The following is a 13,293-nucleotide window of genomic DNA, read 5'->3' on the forward strand; positions in this document are numbered from 1 at the left end:
CAACACAAAACTGGTCATTTATTTTTGTTGTTGTCATTGTTATTAGGAGGCAAAAAAATGTACAGTTACAAGAATCATTTTCCAAACAGAGGTTAAATATGAGCTGAAAAGTGTAAAAAAGGAAGAGGAACATCACTTTACAAATCATTAAATTAAACAAATAAACAAACAGAACCCAAAGAACCAACCCCCCATGCTGAGTTCTCTCCTTGTGCAACTCTGCAAAATGAGAACAGAAAATGAAGTGGGCCGTGGAGGTGGGGGCCCTGGGGAGGGGCGGGAGCTGGGAGCCAGGAGCAGGCAGGAGGGGGCTGCTGGGGCATGGATGCTGGCTTTCTGCCCCGTGCACCTGGTGGTTTCTGGTACCTGGTCGTACCTGGTGGCTCTACCCAGGCTGGGGACTGAGGGGAGGGGCCCCCGGAGGCCCTTGCTAGCCTGTGGGGTTCAAGCACTGCCAGGACAAGCCAGACTGGGCGGTGGAAACACACGGGACAGGGGGGCGGCCACCAGTGCCCAGGCTGGTACCTGCCGCAGGTGCCAGTCTCCACCTCTCCTGATCTGAACTTGCCCCAAGTCCACCTGCGTCTCCCTCCTTTTCTCCAGACTCTGCCCCCTCCCAGGTCCTGAAAGGGATGCCCTGCAGCATCAAATGGTTGATTTTAGTCTTTGCTTAAATTAAAAAATTAAAATATATATACATATATATACTGTACACACAGGACGATAACAGAGAGTGTTGAAAAGGGAGGTGCAGGAGTGGGCCGGGCAAAAGCCAGGGGCGGGGGCTGTGGCCCAGGGTTGTTGGGAGGGAGGCAGGGCTGGGTGATGGGACAAAGGCAGCGGGGAAGGGTGAGAAGTTAGGGGACCAGAATGGGGGGCAATGTATTTTACAATAAAAACAGGAGTTCAAACCTCAGCAGAACAGGACTCTGGGGTCCCCAGAGGGCCCTCCTCACACTGGGTGAGGAGGGGTGGGCTTAGGGGGACGACGGGGGTGGGCGGGGAGCTCGGCTTCAGGTTTAGATGACGACGGTCCCTGGTCTGAGGGAGAAGGGCTGGAGTCTCAGCTTCTCCGTGACTTTGAGTGTTGAATAAGCCACTGTAGGGTGATGTCTGAGAGGCGAAAAGAGAACAGCTTATAAGGCCTGCAAGTGCTGGCCATGCTGGGGCAGCAGAGGCCTAAGAAACCAAACCTAAGGGTATCACAAGTCCAGAGGTGCCAGGAGGGATGGCGCACACCTGGAGTCCCAGCTACGTGGGATGCTCAGGTGGGAGGATTGCTGGAACCCAGGAGTGGAGTTGGAGGCTGCAGTGAGCTATGATCACTCCACGGAACTCCAGCCTGGGTGACAGAGCGAGACACTTTCTCAAAAACAAACAAACAAGAAGTCCAGAGCTGGCAAGCGCCACACGGCCCTGAACAAGTAGTAGCGGAATCCAGGTGCTGGGAAAGAGACAGAGCCGCAGCATGTCAGAGCCAGCAGGGACCTGAGAATCACGGGGTCCAGCCCTGGAATCTTAGAAGTGAGGCGGTGAAGCCCAGAGCAGGGATCGATTTCAACCCCAAGATCATACAACCACTTGGGGACGAGCTGGGACAGTGCCCAGAATCTGGGCCGCCCGGCTGCCTTTTCTACCCAAGAGCCACAGAGCTTTGGACTTAAAGTTGTGGAGCGAGAACCTTTGAGAGCCACTAAAACACCCAGAAATGCCTCTCCCCTCTCCTCCCCTTTCCCCAATCCTACGCACCAATGTTGTCCTTTTCTTTGCAGGAGATGGAGTAGCAGCAGATCTCTCGGTCCTGGATGGCAGACAGATTCCTGGGGGAAACCAGAGTAGAGTCCACTGAGGCTACGCACATCCAGGGGGCCTGGGACTAGGGGACAGCAGGGCCTTTTTCTTAAGAGGCTACAATGGGGAGGGTGAGGTGCCTGAAAAGGTGGGCTCTGCTGCCACCGTGTGGCTAATACTAAGAACAGCAGCAAGCCTAGGCTGTTGGACTGGTGGCTGGGGAATTGGGAGAGCAGAAAGTAATATAAAGAGCCACCCAACTCACATTTTCTCAATCAGCTCCTTCTCATCCAATGCTCCCGGAAGGTCTCGCTTGTTACCCAGGACTAAGACCTATGGAGAAGCGAGGGTGAGGATGAGGTCTAGGGCAGCTGTGCCCAGGTTGTCTGGGTGGTGAGCTGGCCTCCTGGGTCCCGTTTCCTCTCTGCGCCCCTACTATGCCTGGCTTTTACCTGCCCCCAGTGACTTCCCAGCCGAGCTCCCTCCCCATCCCGCTCCCACAGGTCTGCTGACCGGGATGCCCTGCAGCTGAGGTTTGTCCAGTAGGTTGTGGAGCTCGTTCTTAGAGGCCTCAATCTTCTCCTGGTCAGCAGCATCCACCATGTACCTGGGGAAAAGGGCAGGGTGGGGACAAGCATGTTGACACCACAGGCTGGGGTGGTGCAAGGAAGAGAAGGAGCTGCTGCTTGGAGGCCAAAGCATCTGTTGCAGCTTGGTCACTTCAGGATCCATGGGCTACCTGGCCTGGCTCAAGGCAGGTGCTCTTCGGATGTTTTCTGAGTCTATGGGAGTGAACAGCTGCGGGGAATCCTGGGGCCTGCCATTAGCCTCCAAGTGCTACTCTGGGGAAGCCATTACTCATGTGGAAAAGCATGGGCCCTCTGGAATTAGCTGTAAGACCCTCTCAAAGTGACCCACTTATGTTTTCATGGAAAGACTAAATAAGGTTAGAGTGAAAAAAGCAAAGGAAACCTTAGAAGATTTCTTTTAGCAAGATACTTTTTGTTATCAGGTTAAAAAGCAACCTATTGTTTATTCTAAACAACTATTGTTTGGGCATATATATGTAATACATTTTATTATTATTATTAATATCATTTTTGAGATGGAGTCTCACTCTGTTGCCAGGCTGGAGTGCAGTGGTGCAATCTCAGCTCACTGCCACCTCCGCCTGCCAGGTTCAAGCGATTCTCCTGCCTCAACCTCCTAAGTAGCTGGGACTACAGGAGCATGCCGCCACGCATGGCTAATTTTTTCTATTTTCAGTGGAGATGGGGTTTCACCATGTTAGCCAGGATGGCCTCGATCTCCTGACTTTGTGATCCACCCGCCTTGGGCTCCCAAAGTGCTGGGATTACAGGTGTGAGCCACCGCACCCGGCCTATTAGTTTTTGAGACAGGGTCTCACTCTGTCATCCAGGGTGGAGTGCAGTGGTGCAATTACAGCTCATTGCAGCCTCAGCTTCCCGGACTCAAGAGATCCTCCCGCCTCAGTCGTCTGAGTAGGTGGGACTACAGGTGCGTGCCACCAGGCTCAGCTAATTTTTGTACTTTTGTAGATATAGGGTTGCGCCATGTTACCCAGGTTGGTTTTGAACTTCTGATCTCAAGTGATCTGCCTGCCTTGGCCTCCCACTGTGCCCTGCCATTTTTCAATGTTTAAAATTTATTTTATTTTATTTTTTTAAAGACAGGATCTTGCTATGTTGCCTAGGCTGGCCAACTCCTGGGCTCAAGCAATCTTCCTGCCTTAGCCTCCCAAGTAGCTGGGATTACAGGTGTGTGGCACCATGCTCAGCCAGAAAAACATTATTTTTAAAAAGCAAGAGAGGGCTGGGCGCAGCGGTTTATGCATGTAATTTGGGAGGCCGAGATGGGCAGATCACCTGAGGTCGGGAGTTCGAGACCAGCCTAACCAACATGGAGAAACCCCGTCTCTATGAAAAACACAAAATTAGCTAGGCGTGATGGAGTATGCCTGTAATCCCAGCTACTCAGGAGGCTGAGGCAGGAGAATTGCTTGAACCTGGGAGGCAGGAGGTTGCAGTGAGCCAAGATCACGCCATTGCACTCCAGCCTGGGCAACAAGAGCAAAACTCCATCTCAAAAAAAAAAAAAAAAAAAAAGAATCATTTAAATCACACAAAATTCAAGACAGTGGTGACTTGGGTTGAGGGGAGGGAGACAGTTAATGAAGAGAACGCACAGGTGTCTGTTTCTTAGATTGGGTAGTGAGCGCTCAGGGCATTTATCCAATAAGAAACGAGCAGCATGCAAAATAAAGGCAGGCCACGGACCGACACTGTGTCATGAACTGAGGATTATGTCTAATACAACCCTGCGCCTCTGAGGTCCTCGAAGGTAGCAGGGCTAGGGGAGCCAGGTAAGGCTGGAGTCTGGGGATGCCCCCCGTGTACTTACACGATGGCGCTCACTCCTCGGCAGTAGCGCTCCCACATGCTGCGGAAACGCGGCTGTCCCCCAATGTCCCAGAGCTGAGCAAGAAGAGGGTGAGATAGCCTCAGTAGTGGGCAGGCCACCAAAATGGTCTCAAATGCCCCCTCCTACCCTGCCCTACTCTCCTCTGCCTCCCCGGCTTTCTCTCCAGTTCTCCCCCCTCTCCACCCACCTCTCCGTCTACCTTAGAAGTCTTCTACCGTCTTTTCCCAGCTCCTCAGCAGGGGGACCCTGGCCTCTGCCCCACTTGAGCTCGCTCCTCCCAGGGGCCTCCATTGCCCTCCCCAACACACACACACAGAGTCCTCTGCACCCCCTAACTTCCGAGCCCTCACCTTGATAGTCACATTCCCTTTGGTGATTTTGCGCATGTTGAAACCCACGGTGGGGATCATGTCCTCGTTGAACTGTCCTGACTGGAAAGAAGACTCAGAATGGGAAACGGTGCAAAAATCGACATGTCCTGGCCACAGACCAAGAGGCTGCAAGAACCATGCAGAGGCCAGGCCAGAGCGTCCTAGGCTTCCCACCGTGGGGTACTCTTGCATGTCCCGTGCTTTTAGGCAGGATGGGCTCTCACCAACCTATGTGTCCCGCCTACACTCGGGGATGCCCTGTGAAGAGACCCACTTTTATCAGTCTCTCTCTCTCTGCCTAGACTAGGGGAAAATTCTTCCTCAAGTCTAACCTACATCTCTCTGTAGTAACTGATGCTACTTTCTCTCCAGTGGAGAGGAGGAAGAAATTACCTCCCAGGAAGAGAACTTGAGGCAAGTCATGTTCTAACAGTTAAGGAGGATCTCAAGAAAGCAGACGCATTTTCCAACCAAAAAAGTCAAACTTTTTGGGGCAGAGTATATTGGTCTTCCTGAAAATGCAGCGCACGCCAAGCAATTTCGGGATTATCCGTGGTTGGGTTTATTTGTACTGTACTCCAGTTGTTGGGAAGGATAACCGACACTCTATATTGTCTGCTTACTGATGTATGTGTCTCCTCACTAGAAGGAACACTTCCTGGGAGAGGACCCCCATTAGTAAATGTTTGCTGAATACTGGGGGGTTGACTGTAATTCCATTTTCCAAAATCCATTCTGTATTGTCTCTAAGATTTCTGGATTCTTCTAAACCACTTGCAAGCTTCAAATAAGGCCAGACCCAACTCCCTCTCAGGTCATATCTCCATGTTCACGGGTAGGACACTTCTGCTTATCCCCTGGGCTAAAGAGATGGGGCTCAGCCGGGTGCAGTGGCTCACACCTGTAATCCCAGCACTTTGGGAGACTGAGGGAGTGGATCACGAAGTCAGGAGTTCGAGACCAGCATGGCCAACATGGTGAAACCCCGTCTCTACTAAAAATACAAAAAAATTAGCTGGGCGTGGTGGCACGTGCCTGTAATCCCAGCTACCTGGGAGGCTGAGGTGGGAGAATCACTTGAACCCAGGAGGCAGAGGTTGCAGTGAGCTGAGATCATGCCATTGCACTCTAGCCTGGGTGACAGAGCAAGACTCTGGCTCAAGAAAAAAAAAAAAAAAGAGATGGGGCTCACTCAACTTTGAACCTGAGGGTGATAGCCCTGTTCCTTTTCTTTTTTTTTTTGAGACAGTCTCACTCTATCGCCTAGGCTGGAGTGCAATGATGCAATCTCAGCTCACTGCAGCCTCTGCCTTCTGGGCTCAAGCGAGTCTCCTGCCTCAGCCTCCCCGGTAGCTGAGACCACAGGCATGTACCACTACACCCAGCTAATTTTTGTATTTTTAGTAGAGACAGGGTTTCACCACATTGGCCAGGATAGTCTTGAACTCCTGACCTCAAGTGACCCACCTACCTGGGCCTCCCAAAGTGCTGGGATTACAGGGGTGAGCCACAGTGCCCAGTCAAGCCCTGTTCCTTTACCAATGCCCTTTTCTCCCACCAGCTGGCAGGAATAATTTGCCTTGGGTTACATGAAGAAATCAGGGGCCCTGACCATTAGCCAAGATGTAGATGATTGGCTCTTATTTCATGCCTCCAAGTCCACATGAAGACCCCTGATAAGAGTGCTTCGATTCCTCCCCCACCCCCTCTTTTTTTTTTTTTTTTGAGACGGAGTCTCACTCTCTCGCCCAGGCAGGAGTGCAGTGGCGGATCTCAGCTCACCATAGCCTCTGCCTCCTGGGTTCAAGCAGTCCTGCCTCAGCCTCCTGAGTAGCTGCAACTACAGGTGCGCACCACCACGCCTGGCTAATTTTTTTTTTTTTTTTTAAATTTTTAGTAGATACAGGGTTTCACCATGTTGGCCAGGATGGTCTCGATCTCCTGACCTCATGATCTGCCCGCCTCGGCCTCCCACAGTGCTGGGATTATAGGCGTGAGCCACTGCGCCCGGCCCGATTCCCTTTTATCTGCAGGAACCACCCATTCGTCAGGGCCCTAGGATGATGTAAGAACGGAGTACCCAGGACTGACACCCAATGACAAGGTCCAGCAGTGGTTTCCAACCTGAGGCCCACAGTTGGGCTTCAGAGATCCCCTGAACCCCCTGAAATTGTACACCATCTGTGTGTGTGTGTGCAAAGTTTTGTTTGTATGTACATTTTTCTGGAGAAAGGGTCTCTAACTCCTCTCAGATATCAAAAAGGTCTGAGAGCCCCAAAGGTAGGAATCACTGAGGAAGAGGAAATGGCTTCTTCTGGCTAAGCAGGGAGAATTAAGTATGCTGAAATTACCCAAACCCCAGCAGCATGCTGCAGTCTACCCCATCCCCATCCACAGAGTCTGAGGAAGGAGGCCCAGTTCTTGTTTATCTCTCATCCCAGGAGTGCTTGGATAAGAAACTTGAACTTCTCTGGATCTCAGGGTTTCTGAATGTAAAATTGGGGAGAAGGGTTTCGGTCTCTTAGGAACTGTAAATAAGACTCACAACGTGCTTCGAAATGGTTTCTATATAGCATGGAAAACCATCACTGCTCTTTGACAACTAGAAGATCCACAGGCTACCAAGTAAATGAGAAGCCCAGCCTGGCAGAATGTGACCTTGGCAGAGAGGGATGCTAGAAGGGCCTTCAAGGAGCCAGGCTCCCCAGCACCAGTAGGTCCTATTCAGCTGTGAATTGGAGATAAGGTGGAATCAGATTATGACTTAATTTTGCTGCGAATGCCTCCCTGTCTCATAGCTCTTTATTTAAGGTTGGAACTAACCTGAAGTCATGCAGCCCAATCTCTTGTCTCAGACTTCAATCCCTTCTGCCCCATCCCCTCTTGGGTCAGTTCCAACTATCAGAAAGTTGTTTATATTGAGTTAAAAATCTGGCTGGACATGGTGGCTCATACCTGTAATCCCAGCACTTTGGGATGCTGAGGCGGGCAGATCACCTGAGGTCAGGAGTTTGAGACCAGCCTGGCCAACATGACAAAACCCCATCTCTACTAAAAATACAAAAATTAGCCAGGCGTGGTGGTGTATGCCTGTAATCCCAGCTACTTGGGAGACTGAGACAGGAGAATTGCTTGAGCCTGGGAGGTGGAGGTTGCAGTGAGCCGAGTTTGCACCACTGTACTCCCAGCCTGGGCGATAGAGTGAGACTCTGTCTCAAAAAAAAAAAAAAAAAAAGAAAAGGAGAAAAAAAAAATCTATCATTCCTAGAATGTCCACCCATTGTTCCTAAGTCCCCTTGGGCACTCCAAGACTAGTTAATCCATAGGACAGTCTTTGACACTTTTATTGAAAATGTGTTTCCTAGGGCAAAACACCTCCCACTTTTGTAGCATCACAACTTTTTCAGAACTCAAAGGATGTTTTAGGTTCTTTGTTTTCGGCCTCCCAAATTGCTGGGATTACAGGCGTAAGCCACCACTCCCGGCCGATGTTTTAGGTTCGTAGAAGCATCGTATATAATTTCTTTCCAGCTCATATTAACCTGCTGAGCAGCTAGACACACTAAACTCAATTTCTATTTACAGCTAGACCTCATAGGGTGAGTAGAAAAAACCCAATGCCAAAAGATCTGAGACAAACAGAGGCCAAATGAACAGGCAAAGGTAATTCAGAAATCCAGTGGTAGGCACAGGAACAGAGCACAGGGCTCCCAACTCTTTGTTTCTTACTGGAAGACACTCAACTGTGATTATACACGGGGTGGGCAGAAATGCCAGTGTGGTAGCCCCAGAGGAGCTAAAAATGCTGGAGTGACCAGGACACTGGAATTCCAACTGCAGCCCACACGGGGTGGTTTTCCTTGGGAAGCCTCTTTAAAGAAGGGAATTTAGCTTGCCTGCTCTTTTAGATGTGGCAGCGGAAGTGGCAAATTTAAGATAAAAAAGGGGACCATGTGGGCTGGAGATGGGGGACTTTTCCTGTACATCACAGAAACTCTTGACCCTGGCATGGGAATTTGGGACTCTTGGGTTCTGTTTCTGGTCTGCTATAGTCTCCAACTCTCTGGATACGATGCTGGTCTAGAGGGGGCCCTCCTGTCAAAGGCTCAACTGCAGACCCAGAAACCGAACCCACCTGGGTACCTGTAGATCCCTGTCGCAGAGCACAGCTGTAGTAACACCCTGGGGAATGAGGAGATACCTAGGCCCAGCTGCATTTCTCACACCTAAACGCCTAGAAGCCAAGCCACCTAGGCCTGCAGAGTCAGGTCAGAGTCCAGGTGTTGTGTGCCTGCTCTGGGAATCCAAGAGCCTAAGTCAATGCCAACTTTAACCAGAGGGTCTCTGACCCAAAGGGCAGAGCCTAGGCAGACAGAGCCCAGGGGCATTAGCTCCGAAAATTACTGTGTCAAAACCGCAGCATTGGCCTGAAGATCTTGCCCTGTCAGATCAGGAGACAGGAGACAGGAGACACTGGGTCGAGGAAGGGCAGAGGTCATTTGCAGAGCATGTTTGGGAAAGGAAGCCAGTGTTCAATCAGGGTGCCCGCCCCTTGAGCCTTCCATCTGCCTTCATGCCTCAGGTCCAATGAAGTGACATCCCCTGCCTTCTGGGATGCTGAGAACTGTCTGGGAGGCCCATCTTCTGCAAGGCAGGGCAACAACATGACAGGTGGAGGTACCTAGGCTGGCTGGACACATTCCTCTGCTGACCTATCTCATCAGCATCTTTGGTCACTTTCTGGCCAACTCACAGTTGTTGGAAACCTCAGCTTTGGGACTGGGGCCAGGTCCCTGGACAACCCCAGTCCCTGTCCCACACTTCCTCGACCCACAAGCCCTGTCTAGCCTAGCTCTGACAGGCAGGCCGCAGCCATTACTGCAGCCTCAGCTCACACCCATGGAGCTCATCTTCCCCTTTTTTTGAGAGAGATTTTAACTCCTTCCCCACCACTCCCCTGGCACTGAAAGACTTACAATCACCCACTTCAGTGTTGACTACCCAAAGCCCTTAGAGCCACTCTCCCAAGGCCCCAGCGGGCAGTGCCCCTGCACCTCATCCTCTCTTGTCGGGAGCACCTCCTCCTGCAACTTCTGAGCCAGACGGAGTCTCCAAACTCCGGTTACCATGCCATCCTCCCTGGACCCCCAGCTAGACACTGCGGGTCGGGGAGAGGTTGGGGAGGAGTCTGGGCTTGAGCCAAGGGCCTCAGCTGAGTTCTCTACCCCCGGGGGATACCTCCCCTCCCCCTCAATAGGGCCGGGGCTTCCTGTTCCGGCAAAGAGGGGTTAAGCCCTCTGGGTGGGGCTGGGCTTGCTCAGACCCCCGCCCCAAGCCTGTCGGCCGTCCTGTCCCGTGACCCTCTACCCGCGGGACAGGAAGGCCCGGGCACTTTCGCTCCGTCATGCCCCCTTGCGCGGGGCCAGAGGGGGCCCGTCTCAGCCGGCAGCTGGTCCCTCCTGCCTCGAGAGCCCCTCGGTGCCGCCTGCCCCGTGGCACCGGCCCTGTCTGTTAGTCCCCCTTCCCTTGCCCCCAGCCGTGCAGTACCGGCCCGGGTGGGAGAGCGGGTCGCGCGCCGCTCCGGTCCCCCACGGCACGGGCCGTACTAGGCCCCAAGCACTCGGGGCCAGCTCCTCCCCCGCCCGGCGCCCGGCCGTGCCCGGCCATGCCAGGCGGCGACCCCGGCTCAGCAGGGCGCGGCGCGGGCGGGGACAGGCCCGAGCCGCGGCCCGCTCCCGGGGACCCCGCACCCGACGCCCTCGTACCGCGATCACGTTGACGAAGGTGGTCTTGCCCGAGTACTGAAGCCCGACCAGCGTGAGCTCCATCTCCTCCTTCCAGAATAGGGCCTTGAACCAGTCCAGCAGCTTGTTGAACAAAGCGATCATGGTCGCTGCCGCCGGCCCCGCCCGGTGTCGGGTCCCCTCCGCCCCTCGCTGCCCTCGCGCTGCGGCCCGGAGCGGCCCCTCCCCGGTACGGCCCGGGTCCCGCGGCTCGGTGCGGGCGGAGGCTCGAGCGCGGCGGCCGACGACTCGCTGCCCCGGAATCGGCTCGCCGATGGGTGTGGCTTCAGCGCCCTCCTCCTCCGCCGCCGCCGCCGCCCTGCGCGGCCGGGCCGTGTCCTGCTCGCACCCGAGCGCGCGCTCCTCCCTCGCCGGACCAGGGGCGGCACCCGCAGGTGGGGTGAGCAGGGAACCCGCAGGCTTCAGGGGAGGGGGTTGACTGGCAGTTGGCGTCGAGAGGCGCTTAGGAAATGGGGTCTAATTTATTTTAGACGCTGTCCCCCACCGCCGCGCCCTGACTGGCACCCCCTTTCTTAAAGGGTGGTGGGCTCGAGGTGGGTGAAGTCCCGGTTAAGCAGGAGCCTTTCCAGGTTGAAGGAGAGTGTGTCACTCACTTTCCAGGACACGAAGATGAGATCTCTACGACAGGGAGGCAAATGGAGGCTTTTTTGTTCCTGAACCCTTGCCTCTAAGCATCCCTGGGTAGAGTCCCATCCTCTCAAAATGCTCCCAGCGCAGAGGGACAACCGTATTCGGGCCTTTTCATACTCCATCTTGTTTTGTTCACCACAATTTACCCCGACCACTTGTTAGGAAGCCTCTGGCCCCAAGTGAAACGGACGCTTGAAGTTGCTCCCGATTTTTACCAGCATCCCCAAGATACCGAAGCAGATACAGTCCTGGCAGGGGGCTTCCAGTGAGGAACATCTGTGACAAAGGCAAATGTTGCCCTGTTTTGGTGAAAAGCAGAGTATTCTTCAGGAGGAGAAGTGATAGTTCTCCTGAAGTGGGTGTGGAGTGCCTGCAAAGCTGCCTCACTCCTGCCCGCTTCCTTGCAGGACCCACCCGTAGGGCCTGCTCAGGCAGGCTGACAACCCCAGCTGACCGTCTGGGTAGGCCCAGGCTTCGGGCAGTCCCCAGCCTCTGCTGGCTGCCCGTTGGGATTTGGTTTTCAAATGTAGTCGTATGTAGTCTATTGTTTTAGTCAAAAGTGGATAAACTATCAATATCAACCATATCTGTCCAATCGACCGGAGTTAGATGACCCCAAATAGTCAAAGAGTTACCAAAGTAGAAGAATCACAAGGTTTGGGCTAGAATAATATTCTGGGTTTTTTTTGTTTTATTTTTCTTTTTTTGACAAGAGTCTCACTGTGACACCCAGGCTGGAGTGCAGTGGTGAGATCTTGACTCACTGCAGCCTCCACCTCCTCAGGCTCAGGTGATTCTTCCACCTCAGCCTCCTGAGTAGCTGGGACTACAGGCATGCGCCACCATGCCTGCCTAATTTTTGTATATTTTGTAGAGACAGGGTTTTGCCATGTTGTCCAGGCTGTTCTCAAAGCCCTGAGCTCAAGCAATCTGCCTGCCTCAGCCTCCCAAAGTGCTGGGATTACAGGCATGAGCCACTGTGCCTGGCCAATATTCTGGTTTATTAAGCACCATCTTTCTTTCTTTTTTTTTTTTTTTGAGACGGAGTCTTGCTCTGTCACCCAGGCTGGAGTGCAGTGGCCGGATCTCAGCTAACTGCAAGCTGCTCCTCTCGGGTTCACGCCATTCTCCTGCCTCAGCCTCCCGAGTAGCTGGGACTACAGGCACCCGCCACTTCGCCCGGCTAGTTTTTTGTATTTTTTAGTAGAGACGGGGTTTCACCGTGTTAGCCAGGATGGTCTCGATCTCCTGACCTCGTGATCCGCCCGTCTCGGCCTCCCAAAGTGCTGGGATTACAGGCTTGAGCCACCGCGCCCGGCCTAAGCACCATCTTTCTAACCTCTGCCCTTTATAAGTCCCCCTCTAGCTCCTAAGATAAAGGCTATGGACTGAATGTTGATGTCCTCCAAAATTCATAGGTGGAAGTCCTAACCCCTAAGGTGATGGTGTTAGGAGGTGATGTAAGTCATGAGGGTGGGGCCTTATAAAGGGGCGGGTGGGGTTGGGGGGAAGAACACCAGCCCACAACCTTTTCACCATGCAAGGACAGAAAGAAAGCTCTGCCTAAGGCTGGGCCCGGTAGCTCACGCCTGTAATCCCAGCACTTTGGGAGGCCGAGGCGGGCGGATCACGAGGTCAGGAGATCGAGACTATCCTGGCTAACATGGTGAAACCACGTCTCTACTAAAAATATAAAAAACTAGCCGGGCGAAGTGGTGGGTGCCAGTAGTCCCAGCTACTCGGGAGGCTAAGGCAGGAGAATGGCATGAGCCCGGGAGGTGGAGCTTGCAGTGAGCCGAGATGGCGCCACTGCACTCCAGCCTGGGTGACAGTGAGACTCCATCTCAAAAAAAAAAAAAAAAAAAAAAGAAAGAAAGAAAGAAGGCTCTGCCTAATAGCCAGACACTGAGTCTGCAAGGGTCTCGATCCCAGACTTCCCAGCCTCCAGAACTGTGAGCAATACATTTCTTTTTTCCTTTTTCTTTTTTTTTTTGAGACGGAGTCTTGTTCTGTGGTCCAGGCTGGAGTACAGTGGCATGATCTCAGCTCACTCCACCCTCTGCCTCCAGGGTTCAAGCAATTCTTCTGCCTCAGCCTCCTGAGTAGCTGACTACAGGTGTGTGCCACCACACCCAGCGAATATTTTGTCTTTATTAGAGACAGGGTTTCACTGTATTAGCCAGGATGGCCTCGATCTCCTGACCTCGTGATCCACCTGCCTCAGCCTCCCAAAGGGCTGGGATTACAGGCATGAG

The 13,293-nt window shown here is 53.1% G+C and overlaps 1 protein-coding gene across 1 annotated transcript; it reads right to left on the minus strand.

The window, feature by feature from the left end:
* On the minus strand, nt 1-10,657 carry LOC105484735 (ARF like GTPase 8A). Its single transcript, XM_011746631.3, has 7 exons — nt 10,370-10,657; nt 4,584-4,664; nt 4,213-4,286; nt 2,305-2,398; nt 2,057-2,124; nt 1,750-1,820; nt 1-1,113 (listed from the first exon to the last, which is right to left on the minus strand). Exons 1-7 carry the CDS (start codon nt 10,490-10,492, stop codon nt 1,064-1,066), a joined length of 561 nt encoding a protein of 186 aa, XP_011744933.1. The 5' UTR covers nt 10,493-10,657; the 3' UTR covers nt 1-1,063.
* Nucleotides 10,658-13,293: the final 2,636 nt, after the last annotated feature.

Source organism: Macaca nemestrina, chromosome 1, assembly GCF_043159975.1.
Source record: "Macaca nemestrina isolate mMacNem1 chromosome 1, mMacNem.hap1, whole genome shotgun sequence".
NCBI lineage: Eukaryota > Metazoa > Chordata > Mammalia > Primates > Cercopithecidae > Macaca > Macaca nemestrina.

Excerpts from the sequence above, each read along its gene's own strand:
- LOC105484735 (XM_011746631.3), bottom strand. The coding sequence starts at position 10,492 with ATGATCGCTTTGTTCAACAAGCTGCTGGACTGGTTCAAGGCCCTATTC. Across the intron at positions 4,665-10,369 it reads CCTTCGTCAACGTGATCGCG|TCAGGACAGTTCAACGAGGA; the intron begins GTACGAGGGCGT and ends TCTTCTTTCCAG. Across the intron at positions 4,287-4,583 it reads AAGGGAATGTGACTATCAAG|CTCTGGGACATTGGGGGACA; the intron begins GTGAGGGCTCGG and ends CTTCTTGCTCAG.